The sequence below is a fragment of the Trachypithecus francoisi genome, unplaced genomic scaffold (assembly GCF_009764315.1).
Source record: "Trachypithecus francoisi isolate TF-2019V2 unplaced genomic scaffold, Tfra_2.0 Lachesis_group3, whole genome shotgun sequence".
In the NCBI taxonomy this organism is placed as follows: domain Eukaryota; kingdom Metazoa; phylum Chordata; class Mammalia; order Primates; family Cercopithecidae; genus Trachypithecus; species Trachypithecus francoisi.
In genome coordinates this window covers 11,740,805-11,768,266 of record NW_022681468.1, presented here as the reverse complement: position 1 = coordinate 11,768,266, position 27,462 = coordinate 11,740,805, and the positions used below count along the sequence as shown (strand labels likewise).

Here is a 27,462-nt window from a genome sequence, read left to right as displayed (position 1 = left end):
ATTCATTTTGTCAAATTTGGGCTGTGTGCTCGGTACTATCTATAGCAGGAAGCAGGATGAGGTCCTACCCTCATGGAGCATCCCTTCTAGTATCGTGTGGGGGATAGCTAGAGACAAGGTGATAGAGTGCAATGTTAAATCTGTGATAGTTATGGGGGGCTACCTTATGTTAATAAGGGCTGTCCTCTGAGCCGTAGTTGAATGGGACCCTGAATGATAGGAGCCAACCATGCTAACACATTTGAATTAAAGATGCGTGTTGGCCGGGCGCGGTGGCTCAAGCCTGTAATCCCAGCACTTTGGGAGGCCGAGACGGGCTGATCACAAGGTCAGGAGATCAAGACCATCCTGGCTAACACAGTGAAACCCCGTCTCTACTAAAAAAAAATACAAAAAAACTAGCCGGGAGAGGTGGCAGGCGCCTGTAGTCCCAGCTACTCGGGAGGCTGAGGCAGGAGAATGGCGTAAACCCGGGAGGCGGAACTTGCAGTGAGCCGAGATCCGGCCACTGCACTCCAGCCTCGGCGACAGAGCGAGATTCCGTCTCAAAAAAAAAAAAAAAAAATGCGTGTTTTCTGAATGCCAGCTCTGCACCAAACACCTTCCCTCTATCCTTTCACTTAATCCTCATGACCACGCTCTGGGTTCCAGTTATTACTATCATCACTATTGTAGAGGAGTGCACAGAGACAAAGCGCTTTATCCAAGGTCACACAGTCAAGTGACAGAGAAGGCTTCACACACAGGAAGTCTGACCCCAGAGCCTCCCATGAACTCTGTACTAGGATGGGCTTAGTGCTCAGTGAAACCAGCAAGACCCTCATGACTAAAGTACACTGAGAGGACTCAGTCATGGAAGGGCCAGATCACATAGGCTTTGTAGGCCATGGAGGAGTTTAGATCTATTTTGATTTCTATTTTAACTAGATTATTCTGGCTACAATGTGGAAAATAGATCAGAGGGGAAAAGGGTGGAAGCAGGACGACCCGTTAGGAGGCTGTGACATAGTCCAGGTAAAAGCAGTGGTTGTTCGATCAGGGTGCTGGCAGTGGAAAGGGGGTTATGCTTTATCTAGGAGGCCAAATCAGCAGAATTTGCTGACAGACGACTGATAGGATGCAAGACACGAGGGAAGGACAGGAACCAAGGATGACCCTTGGTAAGCTTTTCATTTGGCCAGCTGAGATGGGTGGAGGGACTGTTTGCAGAGCACCATTTCAATAGGAGAGCACTAGAGAAGTGTGAGGGTTCAACAAATGGTGCTGGAGAAAATGGATATTCACATGCAAAAGAATGAGGCTGGACCATTACCTTATACCAGAGAGAGAGAGTCCCCGAAGCATGATGGTTCAACTCAATGACTTGACTTTCTGATGGTGCAGAAGTGATATGCATCCAGTAGAAACCACACTTTGCGGACCCGGCCGGTCCCCCCAACACCACCTGCGGTGGCTCACAACTGTAATCCCAACACTTCGGGAGGCTGAGGCAGGCGGATCTTGAGGTCAAAAGATCAAGGCCCATCCTCACCAACATAGTAAACCCCATCTCTACCAATAATACAAAAAATAGCCGAGCGTGGTGGTGGGCGCCTGTAGTCCCAGCTACTCGGGAGGCTGAGGCAGGAGAATCGCTTGAACTCAGGAGGTGGAGGTTGCAGTGAGCCGAGATCGCACCACTGCACTCCAGCCTGATGACAGAGCAAGACTCCATCTCAAAAAAATAAAAATAAAACAGGCTTTGTGTTTGCCCAAGTGTAGGCTAATGTGTGTTCTGAGCATATTTACATTAGGCTAAGCAAAACTATGATGTTCAGTAGGTCAGGTGGATTGAATAACTTTGTGTTTGTTTTTTGTTTTTTATACTTTAAGTTCTAGGGGACATGTGCACAACGTGCAGGTTTGTTACAACTATGTTTTTTTTGAAACAGGGTCTCACTCTGTTGCCCAGGTTAAGAGTACAGTGGCATGATCATGGCTCACCCCAGCCTTGACCTCCCCAGGCTCAGGCGATCTCCCACTTCAGCCTCCTGAGTAGCTGGGACTAAAGGCCACTTTTAGTGGGGTGCCACCACACCCAGCTAATTGTATTTTTAGTAGAGATGAGCTTTTGCCATGCTGCCCAGGTTGGTCCAAACTCCTGAGCTCAAGCAATCCACCCACCTTGGCCTCCAAAGTGCTGAGATTATAGGTGTGAGCCACTACGCCTGGCCAAATCCATTTTTCACTTAAGATATTTTCAACTTACAATAGGTTTACTGGGACATAACTCCATCATGAATAGAGAAGCATCTGTACGAAAAGCTAACTCAAAATGGATCAAAGACCCAATGTAAGAGCTACAACTATAAAACTCTTATCCAGAATATATACAGAACTTTTAAAACTCAACAACAAAAAAACCCAATTCAAGAATGGGTAAAAAGGACTTGAATAGATAATTTTCCAAAGTGACAAATGGCCAATAAGCCATTAAAAGATGCTCAACATCCCTAATCATTAGGGAAATGTAAATCAAAACCACAATAAGATACCACTTTACATCCATTAGGATGGCTCTTATCAAAAATACATAAAACAAGTATTGGTGAGGATGTGAAGAAACTGGAACTTGGTTCACTACTGGTGGGAAAGCAAAATAGTGCAGTCACTATAGAAAAAAATATGGTGACTCCTGAAAAAAATTAAGTAGAATTACCATACGATCCAGCAATTCTACTTCTGGGGTATATACTCTAAAGAACTGAAAGCAGTGACCCAAACAGATATGTCTACACTAATGTTCACAGCAGCACTGTTTACCACAGCCGAAAGGTAGAAGCAACTCAAATGTCCACTGGCAGACGAATCAACAAAATGTGGTCTATGCAAATAATGGGATATTATTCACCTTAAAAAGCAAATTCTGACACGTGCCATGGTATGGCTGAACCATGAAGACCTTGTGCTAAGTGAAGTCAGACACAAAAGGGCAAACATTGTCAGATTCCACTTACATGAGCTACTTAGAAAAATTAAATTCAGAGAGAGTAGAATGAGGTTGCCAGGGATTTGGAGGGAAAGGGGTATTAGTATTTAATGGGTAGAGTTTTAATTTGGGATAAAGAAAATGTTCTGGAGATGGGCCAGGTGCGGTGGCTCACACCTATAATCCCGGCACTTTGGGAGGCTGAGGCAGGCAGATCACGAGGTCAGGAGATCAAGACTATGCTGGCTAACATGGTGAAACCCCTTCTCTACTAAAAATACAAAAAATGAGCAGGGCGTGGTGGCGGGCGCCTGTAGTCCCAGCTACTTGGGAGGCTGAGGCAGGTGAATCCTTTGAACCCAGGAGGCGGAGCTTGCAGTGAGCTGAGATTGTGCCACTGCACTCCAGCCTGGGTGACAGAGCGAGACTCTGTCTCAAAAAAAAAACGAAAAAGTTCTGGAGATGAAGGGTGGTGAGGACTGCAAAACACTGGGAATGTACTTTATGCCATTAAACTGTACACTTAAAAATGGTTAAGATGGTAAACTTTATGTGTATTTTACCACATATACACACCAAAAAACCCTCTAAGGGTTGTTCATAAACTGCCTTGCAGAGCGGTTAGAAAGCACTCTCTCCTGACCTGCACATCTCTCTGCTCCTTGCATCTTTGCAAAGGGCACAGACCTGAGCTGGCCGGGACCCAGCATTTACCATTCCATCTAAAACATACATGTGCTCACGGATCGGCACACACACAAAAATTCAATCCCATCTGGATTCTTTTCACCCACATCGCAATCTGCAAAATGATACATTCAGCCTGGCTGTGTTCTTTCTTGCTAGCCATGACAGCTGCAGACATGAGCAGTTGCTTGTCTTGGAGGGTAGGGTCAATGGTGGCAGGAAGGACCTGTGGCCCTGAGGCTTGGCCTGAACTCTCTAGAGAATTCAGGGCAGTAACACCAACACACACAAGCATGTAGCACTTACCCAAATTCCTCAGGATTAAAATACAGATACTTTTTCCTCCTCTAGTTTAGGGCAGAGAGAGAGAGGAATGGAAGGGACTAATTCAAACTTACAAAGGAAAGCTAAACATTTTTCTCATTCTAAAAAACTTCTTACCATCTTGTTCCTACAACCACATGATTAGTATTAGTGCTTGGTTTACTGAGTTACAAAAAAAATTGGGTCAAAAGGCTAAAATTATTTCTTAATCAGCAATATTGGAAATGTGTCCTAAAAATCTGGAAGCTGCACATTCTGTCCACCTGATTTTAGAAAAGCCAAGTTCACCTAAAGAATGCGTCAAACATATCATCTAAATAATCCAAGACCTAGAATGCATCAATGTGACAAAATTTCCAAAAAGCAGATTGGAATTAAGTCTTCAAAAAAGACAGTTGTTACTATATAATTCTATTACTATATAATTCTGCAGATGGACATGCAGCAGAACTTGGTAAACAAAATTTTATATTAAATATGCATTTCCATATGATTCACCATGGAATGAAACTATTATAAAGATCATTTCGGCTCCCACTATTTAAATGTCATTACTCACTTGAATTGAAAAAAGATGCAAGGACACAAAGTGAACAGACGATAACTTTATTGGAGATTTACTGGGCTACAATTATTACAAAAAAAACAACTAAAGGTAATTGTGATCCATAAGGTGCAGATTGCAAATTTCTGCAGCATGATTACTGTATGAATGAATGACATCATGTTCCTTAAAAAACAGCTGCAGCATGTGATGGTAAGTATTTTACTGTCAATCAAATTATATGCATTAGTTTTACTTGAATTTAGTAATTTTCCTTCACTATTTACAGCAGAAAAGCCAGAAATTTACTTCCTGTTCACCTTTGCATTTTTGCTATGTAACCTGCTGCTGCAGTGAATTCTTAGTGCATCTATAAAATTTAAATTGTCTGTGGTTGATGTCCAAATAAAAATGGACTAGAAAAAAAAAAAAAAACAAGTAATGATTAAAATATATTTACAAGTAAGTTGTGAAAAATCATTTTCACTGCTAGTGGAAAATACAATGGTCTCAATGCAAATTTCCTAAATATTGCTATTGGTGTCTCCAACAACTTTAAAAATCATTTTAATAGTCTTGGTCTTAAACATATCTTTAAAACTTTCCATGTACAATATAAAATAAAGAAATTTATCTGGAAATAATTAAATTCCTGAAAAGTAATCAGTGGTTGGAAAAATATAATTATTCAAATGTAATTAAAACAACCATATAGGCAATAATTATACATGACATGAGTTTCTCTTCCGCAGATAATGCAAATGGTTAAGTTAAGGACTCTTAACATAATTTCAGATGCAGTTAAAAAAAGGTATGAAGGTCTCAGTTTGGTGGCTTAAATCTTGTGTAAAAGGATTAGACACCCTAACAGAGCAAGATCCAATATTTTAAATCAACGGGGCCTTGTGCATCAACTGCGCTCGGTCTGGATTCCAGGGATCCTCTGCAGTCCCCACCTGCCTCCACGGAGCAACTGAAGGAACTGACTGCCAGGGCAACACCTGGATTCACGAACCAAAGCAGACTCAAGTTTCGTGTTGTCAAGGCAGGGTATTAGAATCTTTCTGAGGGCAAAGTATTATTAACAAATAAAAATATCAGTATTTTAAAAGACAATTACAGGAGTGTTAGAGGTCATTCTAAATTTCGTCACTTCACGTAATATAAAAGAAAAAAGAAAACAAATATAACAAACATTTTAAAAACATAATTAAGAGTTCAGTTAACAAATCTTTTTCATACTTTCACAAACAGTAAAAATGCCACAGACAAAAATGACCTATTTAAGTTGTGCGAGTATATGACACATTGCAGGCATTATAATTATCTTTTTCAAATTCCATAAATCAAAACAGCAGCAAGGCCAAACCACATTTTTTTCCTCTCTGTTAAGCATATTTTCTTGAAATGAGGTAAAGCATGGTACCAAGTGCAATGCTTATCTTTGCTACATGAACAGAACAGAAGGGAAAAAGCTATTATAAAACGCAGCATAGTTAGGACTGCGGAAAGTATATTATAAAAGAAATTTTAAAAAATTTACAAATGAAGGTTCATGTCAACTAACTTGCACACAATCATCATACGGAATTTCTGCGGTTGCTTTGTCAAGATACGCCTCCCCAGTCCTTTACACATGTGCTCAGAGCACAACCACACCCCACTGGTAGGTTTTCCATATTACATTCGGTCTCACATTGCAATCACAGGAACGGAAGGGTGGCACATAGGGTTCTAAAGTGGGGCAACATAGAGTGATTTTTTTTTTTCTTAATTGACAGATGCAAAACATTTCAACAAGCTAAACAGAGGAAAACTTTACAGCATTAAAAATCAGCAGCACAAAAGCGTTCATAACCATTTCATATGTCTAACTCGTACTTTTTTATTTTTTAACTTAGTAACCAGGGGATCATAGAATGCTTCAAACTGTGAGTCAAATTAAAATCCACTATTTTTCTCCAACAAAAAGTGAAATAGCTGAAGTTTGCTGTTGATAAAACATTTTGAATGTAGAAGGAAATTTGATCCCCTGAGAATGTATGACCTAATCATGTCTAAGTCTGAACATCTTAGTATTAACAAAAAAATACTCTTCTTAAGGTTACAAATATATTGAGGCATTTTTCTCCCACTGGGAATCGTAACTGTGAAAACAATCTGATTTTGGTGCCAGGAATCAAGAGAATCCCGTAACATTGGAATCAATGTATTAGACACAATGCAAAGCCCCAAGCTCCTGGCATCAGGTAGTTTATAAATATTAAGAGATTTGTGAATAAACTTGATCACAAATCACCCTCACAATAAAATTCACATCCAGCCTTACTTGTTAACTGCACTTTTACAGTTATATAATTCAAGAATTGCTTTGTTTTAACTGGCCATATCTTATATTAAGGTTTTTTTTAAAAATCAAATAGACATCTTAAGGTTCCAAATCAGAATTAAATAGTTTTAAAACAAGTCACCTAAACTAATTTGCTCAAAAACTCATTTAATAATTTAGATCTCAATTTAAGTTTAAGATTGGAGATAACAAAAAACACTGGAGAAGCTTAATATCCCCCTCACTCAGGGTTCCTTAGAAAGCAGAGCTGACAGTTTTCTGTGGGTGCACTCGCACAGAGGCATTTCTCTGTGGGTGGATGATGCAGAGAAAGCAGGAAGGACAGTATTCAAATGTCACTTACACATAAATGCAGCATTCCATGAAGCATCAACTTCAGAATCATGTGCTGGGAAATACGAGACACCTCTGCTCAGCTTTCTTAAACTTCAAGCATAATTAACAGGGCAAACTGCAGCAAACCTCTACTGGTATGTTGATGGGAGTGCAAGACTGACCCACAGCTTTTAAAAAGGTAAATTAAGAGGTATTATAGTTACAGTGCAAAAAAAAAAAAAAAAAATTAAAATTTCAAGCATAATACATAAACATAGCACCAAACAGGGGAAAAATGCATGCAAAAGAAAAGAAGAACTGAGGTATTTAAGTGAAGAGTGCCTACAAGTCTAATTAAAGAAACTTAGGCAAATGCCTAAAAGGTTTTTTTTTTCGTTTTCCAAAGATGGAAATAATGAGCTAGTTTATCTAAATTAATGACCTAAATCACAGATGTATCAAAATTACGGCAGTTTATCGCAAACGTTAAACTTTCATGGCATTAACAGCACAGCTTTGGTAGGTGAAATATGCATGCAACATTATGAAAAGTACAGTAAGAAATTTATGTGAGGAGACGAAGGGTAAAGGTGCTCTGTTTTGCTTCTTTAAATAAGTAACCAATCAATTATAAAATCTGCAGCATATTTTAGGTGTGATATGTCTAAGGTTTATTTTGTTAGAGCAACAGCCTAGAAGGCAAAATTATTTGCCATAAACATTTCCATCAGTGGAACTACCTAGCAGGAGGTCTTTAGTAAAATGGGGTGTTTAGCCAAAGATCATTTTTATGATAAAAAATATTCGTAGACTACATATTCTGGTTTTTAAAATGTCTTCAGTATACGTATGACAGAAATTTTAGGATGATCCTGTAATAAGTTACAACTATACTAGTGAGTTGTAAGTATCACGCTGTCTCAACGTCTAATGCATAATAAAATGAAGGGAATGTAAAACAGTTTGTTCCAAAAAGATCAGAGATTAAAGAATATCCATGAAGGTTTTACTTTTAAGGCAAGAACCTTTTTTATCCAAGACTATGTGGCATTGGAAAACTAAAATGTGATTCACCAACATGCCAGCCAATGTTCATTAAAAATCTGTCCCTTACTATCAGGTGCAACAGCGACCAGGAACATCACCTTATACAGTATAACGTGGAAAGCAAAGACAACACTGGCGCACTTCTCCTCTCGAAAACCTTCTCATTCTATTCAGCTTATCAACTACTGCAGGACTGGCACTACTGCACACACGGAGGGATGGAGAAGAATCTACATCATCTTAGGACTGCTGGAGTTAAGTTGAAGCTCCATGGCCTAACACGAAGCAAAGCTGACATAAATTAAACTCAAAAAAAAAAAAAAAAACCTGTCAATTATTTTGAACACTTGCTAAAAGTCATCATTAAAGCACTCTTGTGATTTAAACAAAGCAGAAGTGAGGAAAGAAGACAAGATTGTGTTTGCGCAAAAAACTAAAACTACAATTAGTTCCAAAATTTTATACATATGTTAAATGTTTTATTCTGTTATCTATCTTGTTACCAAACAAACTTTAAATTCTGCCTTCAATTCATTCCACTCAATATCAACTTTAAGTCATCCTTTCCGATTTAAATAATTTTCCCCTTAATTTTTTGTGTTTTTTGTTTTGAATTTTAAAAAGGGGTTTCAGCTACTGGGAACCTGAGGTTGATTAGCTTTGAGGCTTCGGAGGGCTCTTCTTGCCGCTGCAGATTTGGCAATCCTGTAACTTCGACCAACACCTTTAAATTTCCCCTTTCCTACTACTTCCACGGTGACTCTGACCTTCCCGTCATAAGTTCTCTCAGCCGGGCTGTAAAAAATCCAAACAGCTTGAATTAGAAGTCAGAGTATTTATTATCACTGTCAATCAGCACTTAGTGTGCACTCTCAGGCCAGGAGTCCCATGCAGAAGCTGACACCACACAAAGGAAACACGCGTTACGACTTACTGCAATTGCATACCCCCGACAGACAGGGCTGCCATCTAGTCTTTATTACAGCATTATTTCAGAAAAACAGAAAGGAAAAAGAGAAGTCAATCAGATTACAAATAGAAATCTGACAACAGCAAGCCGCAGTGTAAATATTTTTCAGAATCATTAGTTTACGTTATCTTTGTGAACTTTTCCCCTTGATGTTTTAAGTTAATTTTTTTCCATGTACATTTTTTGCTTACCTAAATTTGGCAGTTTCTGGTTCCATTTCAAGCAATTCTCGCACAGGGGAACGGGGTACATTTGCAGAAAACTTTTCTGCAATCAAAATGAAATAATAATATGAATAATATCTTTTAAGTTGTTTTTAATGTTGTGGGTTTTTTTCTTTCTAAAGGGAGCCAACAATACCTATGAGTGGCCGCATCATGGGGTAGTACACCTGCCAGACCGTCTCCAGCGACATCCCACTGTCCATGTAAATGGCACCAGCAAGCGACTCAAAAATATCCCCCATGGCCTTTGGAACTTCAATATCCTCTTCTTTCTCTTCATCCTCCTCGGATCTCCTAAGCTACAGAGAGAAAAGTGACTTATAAGCAAAAAGGCCATTTTACAGGCAGTCCACAGATGTAGTTTCTTTTCTTGGATATATGACTTTTGTGACTTCTTTAATAAGGCGGGAAATACCACTTATGGTATGCCTACTATATTGTAATAGTAAAACAAATGTTATCTTTTTAAAAAATTTTTCAAACTTCTCAAGAAAAAAAGAAAAAAAATCCCCAACCCATTTATTATTCTATACCCAGCAAAGAAAACAGATTACTTCTAAATTTGAACGACTTTAACAGAGAATTAGAAATAGTCAATAAAAGTATGAAAAAAATTCAAATTCACTCATAATCAAAGAACTGTACTTTAAAACAGTTCTACCCCCTAGCTGCTTGGCCAGCATTCAGTAGTACTAATTGGTCTGGTGCTGGCACGGCTGTATGCTGCTTTGGGCAGCAGAAATCACTATTGTAGGGAAACAGGGAAATTCTCCTTGAAAGATTTTTTTCCTCCAAGTTCCCTCTTCATTAAGCCACTAGACATGTGTTCACTATAACAGAGTATCTGACATAGCAGGTATGCAAATTAATAAAATCATACGTCTGTATCAAAAGCCTTTGAAAAGTTCATAATTCTTTGATGCAGCAGTTGTATCTCTAAGAACTTATTTTAAGGAGGTAACTAAATACATAAGCGTATTTATCACATTCACGGGTATTAAACATCCTAACCAAAAACTACTTAACTACTCAGCCATAAAGAACCATTTAAATAAATCAGCCACGTGTTGACTAGCATGTGGCTCCTGAGCATCATGATACCAATCAATACAGGGAGAGTCAGAGTCAGCCACAACATATTATACGTGAAAAGAACAGGTTACAGTATCCTATATATAACAGAATTCCATTTTCCATTTTAGATATGTTTTTATCTATATACATCTACAATTCATCCCAAAATGTTAATATTGGTTATTTCTGAGGTAGCATAATCAGGCAAATTTAACTAATTTTCTTTTTATTTACTTGTACTAACTTTTCTAAAATCAACACAAATCATTTATGAAAGAAATAAAGAGAAAGTGGGAAAATACTAATTTCTAATAGGTTTAGCCATACAAAGTTCTATATAATACATTTATACTGCTGATTACTTAAAAAGCAGACTTATTGTTCGTTCACATATTACGGTTTTGAGATAGAAAGGAATTTTAAAACTTACCAAGTTTAATTCTCTCTTTTTACAGCTGAGGAAACGGAGGCCCAGAGAGGTAAAGAGACTTTCTTAAGATCAAATAGTAAGTTAGAAATGCCAGACCATGACATTTCCAATCAGTCCATGTAACTTCTATACATATGTTTATATAAACAAAGGGAAGGAAAAGAATGAACAAAAACTAACAAAACCAATATGCCCCACTGGCATCCAAAGAGAGCTTACATCTAATTTTAGCTAATTCCTCAAATTTCAAGCTTAGCTATTTCTAAAGAATGAGACTAGATAACACTTGGAAGTCTACGAGCTGGTCCCACCTTCTCGCCTCACAGCCTGCCGCGCTCCAGCTCAGACCATTCTTCTTGGACAAGAGCACAGAGGCATGGTGAAGTAAGAGCAGGGCCTTCTGACTCCTCTGGTGCACATCTGGGCAGCTGGCAGGACATGAACTTGGCTCTGTGGCTAGACTTCAAACCTACTCTTAATTTTTCTCATAGAAAGAGAAATTCACTACTCCCCAACAAAGGTTTGGTGCAATTAAAAAGGGGAAGGTACAAATTAAAGCAAGGACAACTAAAACAGCTACTAGTGTTAAGGCTAGTAGCTTAACTAGCTTGACTCCTTATAGGAAAATCTACAAAAATAAGAAAATCAAAGGAAATGAAATTGGAAGAAGAGGAAATGAGAGTCTCTCTGGGGGATACAGGTATGCAGATGAATGTAAGAGACTGGAAAGATCTAAGCAATATCCTTTCCTACAAAAATTCAAAATAGCTCACAAACACATTAGAATTAGCTCTGTCACCAGAGAGCCTTTGGCTGAACTTACAACAGAAGCCTCCCAAATTCCAATGGTCAAAAATTTAGAAGTTTGTTTTTTAAATTAGATTTTCCCACTTCAAGTAGAAGCAGAATGTATCTTTACGATGCTTCCCTGAGATATTAGCAAATATTTCTGATCCATTTTAAAAAGGAAGAATAAACTACACTGGGCTTTTACTAAAGCTAAACCTGCCCTGGGGTCCGGCCAGTGGTGGCCACTTCTTTGTCATGCCTCAATGCTGGGCGCCCTCATGAAGGTGTGGGAAGGGCACATAACTGAAAGGCCTGGCTCCTTCTCTTCCCATGCATGACCACACAGTCCACAGTGGGGGCAGACAAGTTTAAGAGGCCTACCGGCAAACTGCAGTTCACTCGGTGCTCCCAGAGAACACGGCACACTGGGTCCCACACCCCTGACCTCTCGCTGTCCCTTTAGACCACTATGCAGTCAGAACTCTGAAATGACTAAGACCCCTAGTCAGACCACTTTTTTCAACATCGTTTTGAACAGCACTAACCTCAGAATCCATTCCTTGCATTTCATTCTTCTCAAGCTGAAACTGCACAAAGTCATCGATGACGTGGAAGAGCTCGGGAGAGACAGCTTTGAAGTATTTGTGGTAGTCGTACTTTACAGCCAGCGATGCAAAGATGGTGTTGTTGACCAGGGCAGACCGCAGGTCCGTCAGGACGCCCGGGGAGTGCTGCCGCGGGTCTTCATAAAGGTGCTTGGTTATGAGGTAGTCCAAAATCGCATCTCCTAGGAACTCTAAGCGCTGGTAACAATCTGAGGGGATCCAAAGTGGAAGCGTAAGCTCGTGCAGAAGCATTTACACTATCCCCACACAGGCAACTGGTCCCCAAATCCCAAGAAGGTTTGTATTTAAATCACTTTCATACATATATTCTTCAATAAGGAAATTTGACATATCATACTAAAAGGCCTCTGGAAACTACATTTTAATGGCAAATTAAGTACATTTCTTATATAAATTGGGGTCATAAAATCTTCAAGTGGTCAAAAGACTAAATGCTTGTTAAGAAGGAAAAACCAAAACCTCACAGGCGCTGTCATGATCACTGAACGCTTTTTCTCTGGCACTGTGCTGTCTGGGCAGGTAGGTGCTGGGGCCTTCCTCTCGAGTCTCCCTCACACATCGTCACTTAAGTGAAAGCAGGGCCGCACACACCCCTCCATGTGGCTACACTGCACTGCCATCGCTAAAGTCTCATTCACACTCTGGAATGTGTGCATAAGTGACCATTCCTCGCTATTCCTGCGTTATTTTTGTTACACAGGATGACAGGAAAAGAAGACCGTCTTCTTAACTTCAGCTATTATAGAAATGAATTTACCACAAACCAAGAGATTGAGACAGAAGAGCTGTGAAAGGAAGCAAAGGCAGGTAAACTGGTTGTCATTTTGTGAAATTGATCCATGTTAAATCACCATGTCTATTTTCTCACAGTGATTAAAATAATACATCCAGCTGAGGAAACTGAGGCAGGGACCGATGGTGACTTGTCCCAGAATAAGCAAGAAGTTAAGAAGCAGGGACTGTGCTACGAGAGAACCCAGGTCTCGGAACTTCCAGCAGAATGTAGTTGAAAGCCATGTATCATTTTTCCTCCATAATGAAAATTAGGCTTTAGTTTCATCACTCTTTCTAAAGTCCAGAGTCAGACAGTTTTTCACTTTTTGGTTTTTACATTTTGTTGATCACCTTAACCTACACTGTTTTGATTATACAAACTACAAATTTTATATTTTGCTTTGGTATTCTGAATTCAGGCACTTACACCTCCAATACGGAAACTGAAATGTAAACTTCGGCTGTGTTTCACAGCCTGAAGCTGATTTGGGTGTGAGGGGCTTGTTCTCCCTTCTGATCTAATGGGTTGACAGCCTATTAAAGGGGGGGGGAATACAGAGCACAGTGAGAAGTAGAAGATGACAGCAGAGTTACAGCAAGGGCCACGCAACCTCCTTGTGAAATCATTGCTGTTAATCTTTTATTCTATCCATCTTTAAAAAGACCCTAAAGGAGGGGTCCTTTTTGTCCAGGAAGAACAATAAAAGGCTGTGGAAATACATCCAGAATATACAACTAAATCAAAAACCAAAAGCAGCACTGAATGGGCAAGAGAAAGATACCTGGGGAGGATAAAATGGGGAAAACACATCAAAATACTAAGGTTCAAATTTCTCTAATTAGGCAGCATATAAAATGACACTGATGAGGGTATAATATGATAGCCATACTCCCAACAACCAAAGTTATAAAGCAATACGTGCTCCCCAAATAATAAAGAATTCTTTCTTTTCCTTTTGTTCCCCGCCCCATCCCTTGAATATTAAGCACAAACACTGTACATGCATAGATCACCTTTTACAAGGCCAACACAATGTGATAAACACAAAGTCTCATTTTCCCAGAAATGAAGTTTGGTTGTGGGCTCCTTACCAGTGATAGTATTGTAGTGGTAGGAGGCATGTGTAAAAGCCTGGAGAAGGTAAGCCTTATTCTTGAATCTGTAGTTGATTTTCTTTTCAAAATTTTCAAACCCCGATATAAGGTGATTCAGTGTTTTATCTGCATCTGGATGATCAAACATACATCTTGGTGGAATCTTCAAACAACCATATTCCAAGTCTTTCAATACAGAAGAGCGTGAACTGGCCACAGAAGCAGCAGCACAGCTCACTGAAAGGTTCTTTTGTTGGCTGTTGAAATTCTCCCGAGTAGGGCACAGGGCCTTTTCTCGATCAGTCCTTTTAATTACCGGGAGCACCTTCAGCCCCAGTGAACAGAGGAAAAGCTGAGCAGCCCTCTCCCCACAGCTGGTTAAATAGCAGCCCAGCAGGGCTTCCACACAGTCCGCTATGCTTTTGTCAGCAATACACTGCTCAGTGTGCAAGTCGTAAGAAATGGACTGCTTTCCCGTGTCAACACCACAGTTTTCTTCTGATGGATTCCAGAACCCCACCACAAAGTCATCTTCTTCAACAGCTTTGCTAGGATCCAGATAGCACATTGCATCCCAAGAGCTGTAGTCAAAATCCTCAAAATCTGATGAAAATGGCATACTACCTAAGGAGGATTTTTTGGGCATTTTCCATTCATATGCAGAATCAGTGGTTGAAAAAGGAGAAAGAGAGATTTTCTTTACAAAAGCTCCTGACCCCATTAACATATTATCTATGAATCTGATATGTTCCTGATCATACTCCAGGAAATCATCTTCATAGTCAGCCTCTTCCTTCGGAGCCCTCCACATCAGGCTCTCTTCCTCCTCATCCTCCTCCTCGTAGTCCTCATCCAGCTTGCCATTCGCCAGCATGCAGTCTTTTGTCTGAAACAAGGGGGAATGAGGAAGGAGGGGAGACATAGCTGCTGTTTTTAAAAGGGTTTGAAACTCAATAAAAGCAAGGGTTATGGATAATTTCAAATGACAACCACAAATACTAAAAGGCAACTTTAAAATCATGGCCATTTGTTTTCAATTAACATAAAATAAGTTATTTAATCATATAAACAAAGTAAAACATGTTCTTTGAATGTTCGTTTTCTAAGTTATAAAATGACCTTTATCCAGTATGAAGCTTTAAGTTAAGGATTTTGAACATGGATATCAAGTTAAAATTAATGTCCACAATGCAATACTTCAACTAAGAAGTCTAACTCCGGTAGGACATACAACGAAAGCACTCACATGCTGATCACAGAGATCTTCAATTTTGCTGACAAAACTTGAAAATGTGGTAATTTGATTTTCAAATTAATAAAATGAAATTCCAGATGTAGAAAAGCATTACCTTTGCAATTAAGCATATAATATAAAAACAGATAAAATCAATTTTTTAAATGTACAATAGGATTTTATAATAAAGTTTTTGTCCCTATTTCCACTTCAAAGTATACTTGCCACAAAAAACTACACTGCTTTGCTTAAAAAATAAAAGTGATCACTGCACTAAGCTATGAATTTGAGAAATTATGCTTTTCCCCTCCACTCTGAGCTACAGTAATCAGGGGAACAGATTATAGCATAACTGACAAAAATGGAAGAAAATTTAGACTAACATGAAACACAACAATCCAATTTCTGTCAAAAGATCTTTGCTAATTCCAATTTCTTTGGCAAAAGCTTATTTGTGAGTGACAACCTTAATAATGGGCTAGATTTCAGTAATGATGTAACTTTTTTGCAATCCTAGAAAGATGCCAAATTTCTGTTATGCAAGTTTTTAAAGAACCAAAAAACTTTACTTGTGAGGGGGGAAGGCAAAGGGTGTGCATCAATGTTGATTGTAACAACTTTCCAGAGTGTTCTGACAAAAAAATGTTGCAACCTTCAGGCATTTTTTTAAATACTACAAATATTTCATTTTAAACTAGACTTAAGATATAAACACTATATTTGTCTGAAAATAAATAGCAGTAAGCCGAGCTATATCTATAACTATCTTTTCACTGTTTTAATTAAGAAAAAAACACCTTTTCAAGAATAAGGAAGAACACCAAAAGCAACTATTAGTGGCAGACCTCAAGGAACATTTCCTACTAAAAATCTTATACTTTCCAAGGCATTATGAAGATGTTTTAGATTACTGTTTGGTCCTTAAGAAAAAAAGGGCCAAACTGTAATTTTTTAAAAATCATACATTTTTTTTTTAATTGAAAAAAACTTTCTGTATCTTTAGAAAGGTGCTACCATAAGCCAAAAGTGGCAGAGCACAAAAATCACAAAGGGCTGACTTTTATCACAAACTGTGTGATCCTGGGCAAAGCCTTTTAGTGCCTCTGGGTTTCGGATTCTTCATCTACAAAAGAGTGGGGTTCTACCTCATAAAATGTTTTTCAAGAGCACTTCAAGCCTTTTAAGAAAAAACAGCCACATGAACTCCTTTCCTGTATCATTCAAGTCAACTTTGATACTTTCTTCTATCAAGAGGCATTTAGCATGCAAAGGTTTTCACTTAAGCCCATTTGCGGAAGGGCCAGAGCGAGGTAGGAAGAACGGCAATGCAATCAGCCAAAACCAGAGTATCTTTTCAACATCACGCAACGGCCTATATTTCAATACAAATAAGTTACTAAAGAAAAATCTGAACAGTATTTCTAATGAATTCTAATAACCAAAGTGTCATCATAAACATTAAGAAACATAAATTGAACTTTGTGTTGTATCTTAAAAAAAAAAAAATCAGTATGACATGGCAATGTCACCTTTATGCTACAAGTTTTTAAAAAGAGCCAACTACATTATAAAACGGTATTAATAAAGGAGGATGACTGTTATTGGAATGTTATTCGTAGAAATACAATGCCATTTCTAAAGTTCAAAATCTATATATTTTCCTCTAAGGTTCTACATATTTCTAAATTAGTGACAAATAATTGTTTGGACCTAACTTGCATTAAAATATTCCCTTAATACTTTCCAAATAAGTTCTAATTCTGTAATAAGACAAATACTACATGAGTTAAAAACATCCTCAATAAATAGATAAAAATCTGAATAGTGTCACAACATGCTACCTGGAAATACTTAAAGGCAGATATATAAGATACACGTAACAGAAAGAAGACATGAAGAATATGTATATTTAAAAATATAACCTGTGAAAGAAAAAAATGGCATTACCATTGTTGGCCTGAAGTAAAAATGAAGTAACAATGAGCCAATTTATCTTTAATGCAAAATAAATCTCCAGGAAATGAAACTGTCTGAAGCATTGCCTTTCACTTTGGAAGAGGCACTAGAACTCCCCCAGTCAACCACCACCGCACTGATTCCTGCAGCTCGGAGGCCCTCCCAAGTGCCCTCTGGTGGCCTTCAAGACAAGACAAAATGAAGCAGCTGTTGCTGATATGTGGAGTCTTCTTAAGTCACTGGCAAGATTTAAATTATTTCCAGAAAATAACAATCTTTATGGATGATATTTTTTTTTAAGTTCACAGGAGTCCTGACTGAGAAAACCCTGAGCTACAAAAGCAAGATTTTATTGAAATTAATTATTTCACAGACAGACTGGAGATCACAGGTCACTGAAAAGTCATTTCACTGAACAGAGCTAAGGATCTAGGATAAATTGTAATAACAGCAAAGTGAAATTTTTCCAAAAAAGAGCAAAACTCAAAGCCAAAACATCACATACTCTATGCCTTTGGAAAAGAAGTAATAAAAATAGAAATTTGCCTCCATCAAAATTATAACACTATTTCTGAATTCAGTGAAAAGACAGTGTATTTAAAGGAATTAATTAAATATATCAAACATCTACTCTATTATAAACATACCAAGAAAATGAAAGAAAAAATTAGTAAAACAAAATTCTTTGGCTCACCAAAAAGTAAATCCCTCCAGTTACACACACACACAAACTTACCATTTCATCTTTTTCCCATTTATCTGTGTTGCTTTTGTCTTGATTTACTACATAACCAGGAGGAAGCCAGTTTACAGGGGGATCAAATATTGACACCACCATGCGGCTGGGCAGTCCCTTCTTTTTTCCAAGGCGATACAGATTACAGTTGCTGACCTGTAGCAGAAAATATTAGGATACTTATCCACAAATGACCACTGCTGGAATTCATTCAAGGCATATTAACATATCCTCAGTTAAATGTTCCGCAAATTAATCAATTAATTATATGGTCATCAATTAAGTATAAGGGCTCTACAGTTTTTCCACCCATTCATGTTATAAAAAGAATATTAAAATTCCCACATATTCTATACCTTTTTGGTGTAAATATTTCTGAATATAAGATGCAGAGCAAAATAACGTATACAGCTATGCAAATTCTTTATGAATGACTGAGAAGAAACAATTCAGACAATATCAAAGCCTTGAAAATACAACCTGATGATATAAAATGCAAACTGCTAATTGGAATTACCAAAGTAGAAAAGAACCCATATAAAAAGTCAAGATGTCACAATATTTTCAATGAAATGGGGGGAGGATGCCATCAGCTCTAGCTGCAAAGTGAAAACTGGCACCAAACAAAACAGAAACTATGTTATATTCCTAGAATTGAAGCCACAAATGGGATTTCAACTATAATGCTCTCTCAAATATTATTCCTTTGTTTTACAGGCATGTCAAGACACTTCTATTCAACTTTTAAAAAAATGAACCAAAAGGTTTCTGTTTATTTACATTAATGGAACAGCTTTACTGTCTATCCTCTACTCCGGTCTGTTTTTCCTAATGCCTCTATCTCCTTCCTAATTTGCTCACATCATTGCATTTCTGTCAACTTATTACTCGGAAACTAGGGTCTAGAATTGTCAATCCCATTTTCATTTTCATAAAGCTGGATTCCTCATTATTAAGTACTTCATTAGCCCTCTTCCCATGTAACTCAACTACTGTTTAAAAGACACCCCCCAACTGAGAGGCACGCGACTGGGCAATCCTGAGGGAATCACCGCAGCAGGACAGAGGGGCAGTCCTTGTGACACACAGGCTGGCAGGGAAAAGGAGTGCACGTGTGACCACTATGGCCAAAAGTACTCTCCCTCTCTGCCTGAAACGTAGCAGGCTGAAGTAATTGCCAGCTTCCCTTTCCAAGCTAAGAGAACAAAGCATCACAAGTGCCAAGAAGAGGATAAAGTGCAACGTGGACCCACGGGAGGGAAATCACATTCCAAGTTGACAGAAATGGTGGGTGGGATGAAGAAGAGTGAGTTACGTAAGGTCTCAGATATCGGGCAAAATTCTGGACACGTAGAGACGGGAGCGAGCACTCTGCAGAAGGAAGGACAGAGCAAGGGCCCCAAGGCTGGGGGTCTGAGCATGGAGTCTGTCCAATGAGCTGCAAGGGGCTTCCACCTGCTTAGGATCCAAAACGCATCAGGGCTGAAAGGGCCTGAACAGCAGGCTGAGGGAGTGATCACTCTTTCTGCAAAAATAAGCAGTTGAAGATTTCTGAGCACACAAATGGACAAGTTTTGTAATAGAAAGCCACCTCTGTCTTGTCTTATCTAACAGAGTATCCTATTCTACTGCCTACGCCACACTTGTCGAAGCCTCTGATACTTTCTTCCTGCAACCACTTCTTGGAAATCTCATCCGTTCTCAGAGCCTCCATGTATGGTGACTACTCTATAAAACCATATCTGAATCCTACAGTCTCAATTATCTGAACATTTCCACTTCATATTCCATGAGGTCTAAAACCTCAACTCTAACCTTGACTTCCCACATTTCTCCCTACCTCCCTGCTACTGCCACTGCCACTGCCCCTGCCCCCAAGTTGCCCGTTTACATGGTTGTTAGACGACTGTGCCTCCAGTCCACCTCAAGATCATCCTGGGAGATCTCGGACACACTCCTGACTCTCCTGGATGAACAGTTAGGTGACCTGACAGGAGCCCATTCGACTAAGTGGGAGTACCCTCATCTGCAAAACAGGGATGTGTCGGCTCCTTCCCAGAGGCTTAGAGAAGAGTAAACGAGTGAACACCGGGGAAATGCTTGGTGTGCTGCCTGTTGTGATAGTTCTATCCCAAGCGGCTAGTGTGATGGGGAAGAGCAAGGTCTCCAAAGGCAGGCTGTCTGGATTCAACCCAAGCTCTGCCACTTACTTGCCAAGTGACCTTGGGCAAGCTAACTTCTCTAGCCTATCTTCACCTATAAAATGGGGAAAATTAAAGTTTCTACCTCTCAGAATTGTAAAAATTAAATTAGGCTTATATATATGTATATATGTGTGTGTGTGTACATATGTGTGTACGTGTGTGTGTATACGATTATCTTTTAGAGTAGTGCAGAGTAAGCACTTTTAAGTTGTTAGCTAAAATTATTTCTTCTCACTCACCTCAGCCCCTTCCTCTCTACCAGAACTCTAGTTCTATAACATTTTCTGCTTCTGCTGTTGGTTTGCATTTGCTTTCCAACTCACACTACATTCTGCTACCTGATTAATCATTTTAAACTACCACTTTAATAGTTCCTTGCTCCAAATTCCTTCAACAGTGCCTACAACACTCAAAACACGTGCAAACTCCTTAGCCCAGCATTCAAGGTCTTCTAAGACACAGCTTCATCATACCTGCCTTTTCAAGCCTTTTCTCAGGTATTTCCACACTTCCGACTGCTGCCACGGCTGCTTCCCTGACACTGACATGCTCTGCCATCTGTTCACTTTGCTTATGCACTGTCAACTTGCCTCCTCCATTGATGCCATCCTTGATTCAACAGTGATGTTCCTTCCTTCCTTCTAAATGCTGCAAGTGATCGGCAGCTCTCTAAGGTATTTGTCCAGGAGGCTCATGTTGCCTGGTGACACTTCTTTTTCCATTTTTTCCCACCATAACTTGAATGTCTTACCTTCATTCCTTTTCTTAAGTCTTAGTCCATGCTGAGTTTAAGAGCCCACCCTTCCTCGGAGCTATGGAGCGTTTATTACTCACAACTCTGGTGTCACCCTCTTCACACTGGAGAGCAGTCAAGCTCTGTGAAGCCTGTTGTTACTCTCTCCCCTCCACTCTCCAAAACTTCGGAGATGAGCCCCTCCACAAGACTTGCGTCTTACTCCTGTCTATATGCCTTGTAAGCCAAGATGTACCCTCTCAAATAAACGTTTAATTCAACAAAGCAGAAGCTCCCTGACTGACTACAATGCACATTCCTTCAAATCCCCCCAGGATCAAGAGGTGTACACACTTGCATAGTTTCCTTTGAACTGAATTTCAATCAAAAAGTAAGACACATGGAGATCAGCCAAGCCCCAAAACGTGAGTGTGGGGTCGATGTAAAGCAAGAGTCATCCACTGCCAGGTGGTTCTGCCACAGGCTTTCGCTGGCCCTGGTAGAACAAGGGAGCAGCTGTGCTCGGCCGGTGCAGCAATTTCTGAGCATGATACGTTCTCATCGTCTGAGATTATCCAACACTGCAAACCACTTTCAGGCACACTGAATAATTAACTGCTCAAAATAAAACAATCATCTCTTACCTTTTTGCTTCTCATATATGAAAGGCGGCCCTCATGAGCATCAGGGTAAGTGCAAAACAGATACGTGGTGATGGCATGCTTTAAAAAGGAGTCGCCAAGCATTTCAAGCCGCTCCAGGTTAAATCCATCACTAGCATTTGACAGAGTCAAAGCCTGAAGAATAAGTCCAGGATTGGGGCCAAGAGTCCTTGAGGAGTACCCAATAGAAGGGCTCTGCTCAGAATCCATCCTGCCCTTGAGCACTTGAATAGCGTCTGTCGTACCAGGCATTACGGCCATCATGGGACTTCCATCTGAGGTAGATTTGTTAGCATTTCCATCAAGGTATTTATTACTCAGGAGAGTACATTCATCGCTGGGCTGGTTCTCATAATTGTATAAATTCTGAATGGAATATGAGGTAGTTGGTTGCACGGGTATTTCCTGCTTGTAGTAATTCAGCTGATTTCCTTGGCAAAAGTCTCTGTTAGCTAAATCATAACTGCCATTGGTGAGATTTTGATTGTAAGAAAGACCATTAATTGCTGTAAGATCTGCTGAAACTTCAACATGGAGCTTACCAGGGGACTCGCTGAGCAACGTTCTGCAGTTCACAGACATTTGGTCATGATTTTCTAGAGAGGAGGTTCTATTAGCACCTTGATGTGCAGCATTTTCAGGGACAATTGTGCTGTGCTTACAGTAATTATCATTTTCCGCTGAAGAGGAGTTAGAAATTGAGATGAAAGATTTGCTGTCGATAGATTTTTTCCACCCAAAGTCTAAGTTAGGGTATCTGCAAAGACATTTTTATAACTTTACATCAGATTCTTCGAGACAGCTAGGCTGACAGCATCAGCAATTTGAATTTAAAAACAAAAACAAAGATACCAAAAATGTACTCCTAAACTTTAGAAGAGAAGTAAGTTTCCAAGGCAGAATTTAACATTATTTGGAATTCTGCACAACGTAAATTATAAAGTGGGACATGGCTTTCTTTACTGCTTTAATCCCCGGCCCTAGACTCTCGGTGTGGTAGTTAAGAATGTCATGAAGCTTGCAGGCATCCTGCAGGACCTGGGGCCTAGCTTCATGGGTTAGAATCCCAGGCACTCTGGTTAACCCACTGACTAACTTTGGGCAACTTACATAAACTCTCTGTGCCTCAGCTTCTGCACCTGAGAAAAGAGCTAACAATTCCTATCTCACAGCACCGTCTTAATGATTAAATGAGCTAACTGACACAGGGTACAGCATTTAAGCTAGTGTTTGGCACTGTAGTAACTACTCAATAAATACTGTGGTTATTCTTATTATATTTTAAAACTCCTTCAGTCCCTAGAACAGTCGTGATATTGCCAATTGGATAACCAAAATTAATGTGAGTGCTTAAGCCAATAGTTTTTTTTAGAATGCAGAGATTTTACTAATGGGAAGAAAATAATGAAGACAAAGAACATGCTAAGGCTATTGCTTTTTAACTATGTTTGGATTTTTAAAACAAAAAACAGATTGAAAATGCTGATACAGTAACAAAAAACAATTTCATTCTCACTCCAACTGTTATGGCTTAAGTAGTAATGGTTATTTCTGACCTCAGATTCTCATCTCCCTCTGAGACTTGACAAGAACATAAGATATCTATATTTTCTTTCTACTAAGAATTATGTTATATACAACTTTAACTGAATTCTGGTCTTCTGCAACCAGGATCTCATGATCCGTGTTCTTTCTGGCCGACTGCACAGGCATACCTAAAATCCGCAGGAAGTGATCTGACTCCCACGCCAGCATCGCTGGCAGTCTGGGCTCTCAGCTCCTCTGCAGTCAAAAGGCAGTGAAGGCGATAAAGGATGCTGGGGAGACAAACTGCTTTTCTCCACAGTGATGCTGGAATCGGATGTATAGCACAGAGTTCTGGAACCAGTATCTTCAAGTAAGGGGAAAAACGGACAGATAAATACAAAGCACACACACAAAAGAATTAAAAAAAAAAAAAAAAAACAATTTCACTAATGGATAAAGAAAATCACAAATGCTAGTAAAACTTAATTTTAAAAAATATTTGTAAAAATAATCCCTAAGGCCAAATGGGATTTATCACAGGATTTATGAGAATGATTTTGTGATATATTAATGGGCTAAGTATAAAAACAAAACTCTCAATACTTACCAAAAAGAACATTCAAATAACATTCAACAATAATACTGATTAAAACAAAACAAAATCTGAGGATTAGGTAACTTCTAAAAAATCAACGAATCATGCATTAAACTTGATAAAATTCAAACTTATCTTTAATAATGTTTAATACTCAAACAAATACTAAGCTATGCTAGTACAATGCACTACCATTACCTGTTTATTCTGCAGACTTTCCCATTTGGCTTTCCTCTTCTCAGCACTGCTTAAAGGAAGAGCTTTCCCTTTCTGATTCAAATGTCGAGGTGTCAAAAGATTAAGTCTGTAAGAATTCCAAAACAACTTTATCAAACACACAAAAATGAGTACATATTCATAGTGGTTCTTCAACTTCACTGGGCCGAAAATCATCTGAAGAGCTCATTTAAATTACAGCTTCCTGGGCTACCCCTTGGGCAAGTTTGTGTGCAAAGCATCTCCTGATTTCAGAGAGTCCACGAGTGGGCAGGCAGACAGTGAACCTCTGCGTGTCTAGTGATGTCTGGTAAGAAGGCCTCAAGTGCAATCCAAGTGTCATCTCTGAAGCTTCTTACCTTGAAGATGTATGGTCCACATCCAGCAGTGGCTGGTTGAGATTGGTTAGGTCAAGGTTATACTTTGTTTTATAATATTCTGCAAAAGTTTCATACTCAGGGGAAGGAAATTTACTGAGTGGGGTAAGATCAGTGTACACATCAGCTACATAAAATCGATGAGGCTGATCAAAATTGCGATATCTAAAAAAAAACAAAAAACAATCAGTTGCTTTTTGGTTTAAATCAACTGTTCTCAAAACACAACTGTTTTTAGTATGAAATTATGATTAAGAATTCAAAAGATTAAAAATAAGTAACAAAAATTTTTATTCCAAATATATTTCAAGTATATAAGAACTGTATTTTTATTAAGTAAAAATGGACACATTATTGTCCCAGTTTATTTTTATTCTTGTTCTAAATATCTACATTTTGATAACACATGAAGCTAAATGGCACCTTTACATATCTATTTTATCAATATAAACTGTAAAAAACGTACACTATGCAAACAAATACTTTGCATATTACTAATGCTAAACATTAAAGACACTTGTCATATAAAACGTATTACTGCATCATCTATGACTACAATAGTCCTGATAACTAAAATATGGTTTTGAGGTGCAAAAAGAAAAAAAAATCAAAGATGAATTATAACTAGTACTATAATTATTTGAAAACTGTCTGTATTTTATTGCCCCAAAACTCCATTCCCTAAATTTTTATAGAAAAGAAAATCATTCTGGATTTACTATTTTCATAGAGCTTAATATTCCTTATAAAAATTTTAAGAAATGAAATCATTATTTATAATCAAATTCTATAAGACTTTGGAGACTAAAAGGATGGAGATTTTAAGAAGAAAGCCTACCAACATTAAATTATCTGACCCTTTACAAAGGAAAATTCCTTATCTATAATGTTTTAGGTTTTATTTTGTAAGCAAGTAAACTGGAGAGAACAGGTCAACCTTAAGAGATTACCTATATTTTCTTTTCTTTCTTTTTCTTCCCCCATCTGTAGCCCAGGCTGGAGTGCAGTGGTGTGATCACAGCTTACTGCACAGCCTACAGATCCTGGGCTGAAGCAATCCTCCACCTCAGCCCCTAGTAGCTGTGATTACAGCATGCATCACCATGCCTGACTAACTAACATATTTCCTATTAGTAATTACAATGCTAAAGTCACAGCCCACTTATATTCCCACGTGAATAAGTGGTTTTTTTTTTTGAGAGAGAGTCTTGCTGTGTCTTGGAGTGCAGTGGTGCGATCCCCCCTTGCTGCAATCTCCACCTCCCAGCTTGAAGTGATTGCCCTGCCTCAAGCCTCCCGGGTCACTGGGACTACAGGTGTGCACCGCCACGTCTGGCTAATTTTTTGTATTTTTAGTTGAGACGAGGCTTCACCATGCTGGCCAGAATGGTCTCGATCTCCTGACCTCATGATCCACCCACCCTGGCCTCCCAAAGTGCTGTGATTTCAGGCATGAGCCACTGAGCCCGACCTAGTGCATCTTTTAAAACAAAGTATCACCACCATTTTTCTTTCCATTTAAATACCTACCTTGGAATGATAACTGCATCTTGGTAATCTTCTAATTTAAAAACAAAGGGTGTTTCTTTTGTATATTTTGTACTGGGAATGCCTATGCGAGCTTCAGACTTCTCAATATCTTCCATGAATTTAAAGTCAATATCCAAAGTGCTGGAGTCATTAACTTCGAAGAGAAAAACGATTCTTTAGCTTGTTAAAACAAGATACAGATACGTTTCATACCTAAGCTGTATATCTGTAGATGTATCTAATTTAGAGTTATCAAAGTAAGAGATTTTTTTCTTACCAACATTAAGAGGTAGAACACAGTATGCTGAATCAGCATCTGTAGGTTTAAATTCTAGTGCAGGTTTTTCAAGCCGAAGAATATGTGAGAATATATACTGGTGAAGTCTTGTAATCAACTCAAGCATTTGTAGAGACAACATGAAACCAGACTTCTTCAACTCAATGGATATGGTAACCTCTCCAGAGCGTGTGTACACAGGAAAGTGTGGAATCTTAGCAAAAGGAAACATAAACCACCCCTCAAAATTAACAGGTATTTTATTCCATTACAGTTAACTTCAGAAGAGAAATGATGGTTCCCAGTGCAGAAACAGAAGAGGCACCTTCATCTTTAAATATTAAACATACTGAGGTAACAAAAGGTACTTTCTACTAGTTTTTTCTTTTTTCTTTTCCTAAGCAAGATGTTTTTGACATAAGTAGTCATTACGAAATATCTACCTGAGGTATGGGTTTGGCTGTCAGTATTCCAAAGCATCTTGTGGTATCTTCAGGAGGATAGAGCTTCCGCCTTCTAAAGTTGAGTTCATCAGGTAAAGGTGTAGTTAAAACCATTCCTATCACATACAGGTAACAGGGCTGATCAGGTTTGGGATAACTATCCCTCAAACACTCTGGAATCTAGAGGTGGAAAGGAAAATTAAGCGTCATGCTCAAGTATATTAGCCTCTTTTCCAGATGTCAGCAAGAAAACTAATTCTGGCTTTACTAAAAGCTGGTGAGAAAAAGCTAAGAAAATACCCAAGGCATGACACCTCTTAATTACTTAACCCTGCGGGGTAAGTCAGTGGATCTCAGGCCAGGGCTGCTGATAGTGGCCCAAGTTCACATACACTATAATGCACTGTTGACTATATAGCTAATACTAAAATTATATATAAAACAATTCAACACTGCAGGGCCTTTTTAAAAATACTATTCATTTGATCTATTTCTTTTGACAAGAAAACTCATCTCTTCCTTGGGCTTTTTAAGTACTAACTGTAGAATATCAGAAAATAAAGTTAGGCAAATTTTTAAAAAATTACATATAATCCTATCACTCAAAGACAGCCTTTATTAACATTTTGATATACCGTATAATTTCCTAGACTCTTTTTTTATGTATAAATGTATAGAAACATATATACATTTATATTTTTCAATACAAATAAAATCACACAACACTAGTATATATTAGGGTATGTGTGTGTGTG

The 27,462-nt window shown here is 38.6% G+C and overlaps 1 protein-coding gene across 5 annotated transcripts in view; it reads right to left on the bottom strand.

Annotated features, from left to right (window-relative positions):
- Positions 1-4,569: 4,569 nt before the first annotated feature.
- DICER1 (dicer 1, ribonuclease III) overlaps positions 4,570-27,462 on the bottom strand; it is a 72,343-nt gene continuing 49,450 nt past the window's right edge. For 4 of the 5 annotated variants that reach the window (XM_033191455.1, XM_033191454.1, XM_033191453.1 and 1 more), the window contains 13 exons: positions 26,708-26,887; positions 26,265-26,478; positions 25,988-26,141; positions 24,440-24,622; positions 24,063-24,168; positions 23,458-23,633; positions 21,725-22,499; positions 18,144-18,299; positions 14,215-15,103; positions 12,268-12,536; positions 9,566-9,728; positions 9,397-9,472; positions 4,570-9,030 (listed from right to left, as the gene is read on the bottom strand). In XM_033191455.1, the coding sequence (XP_033047346.1) occupies positions 8,865-9,030; positions 9,397-9,472; positions 9,566-9,728; positions 12,268-12,536; positions 14,215-15,103; positions 18,144-18,299; positions 21,725-22,499; positions 23,458-23,633; positions 24,063-24,168; positions 24,440-24,622; positions 25,988-26,141; positions 26,265-26,478; positions 26,708-26,887 (3,507 nt within the window). In that variant the 3' untranslated portion in view covers positions 4,570-8,864. The remainder of the gene's footprint in view (positions 9,031-9,396; positions 9,473-9,565; positions 9,729-12,267; positions 12,537-14,214; positions 15,104-18,143; positions 18,300-21,724; positions 22,500-23,457; positions 23,634-24,062; positions 24,169-24,439; positions 24,623-25,987; positions 26,142-26,264; positions 26,479-26,707; positions 26,888-27,462) is intronic. The other variant, XM_033191457.1, reaches the window with a different exon arrangement.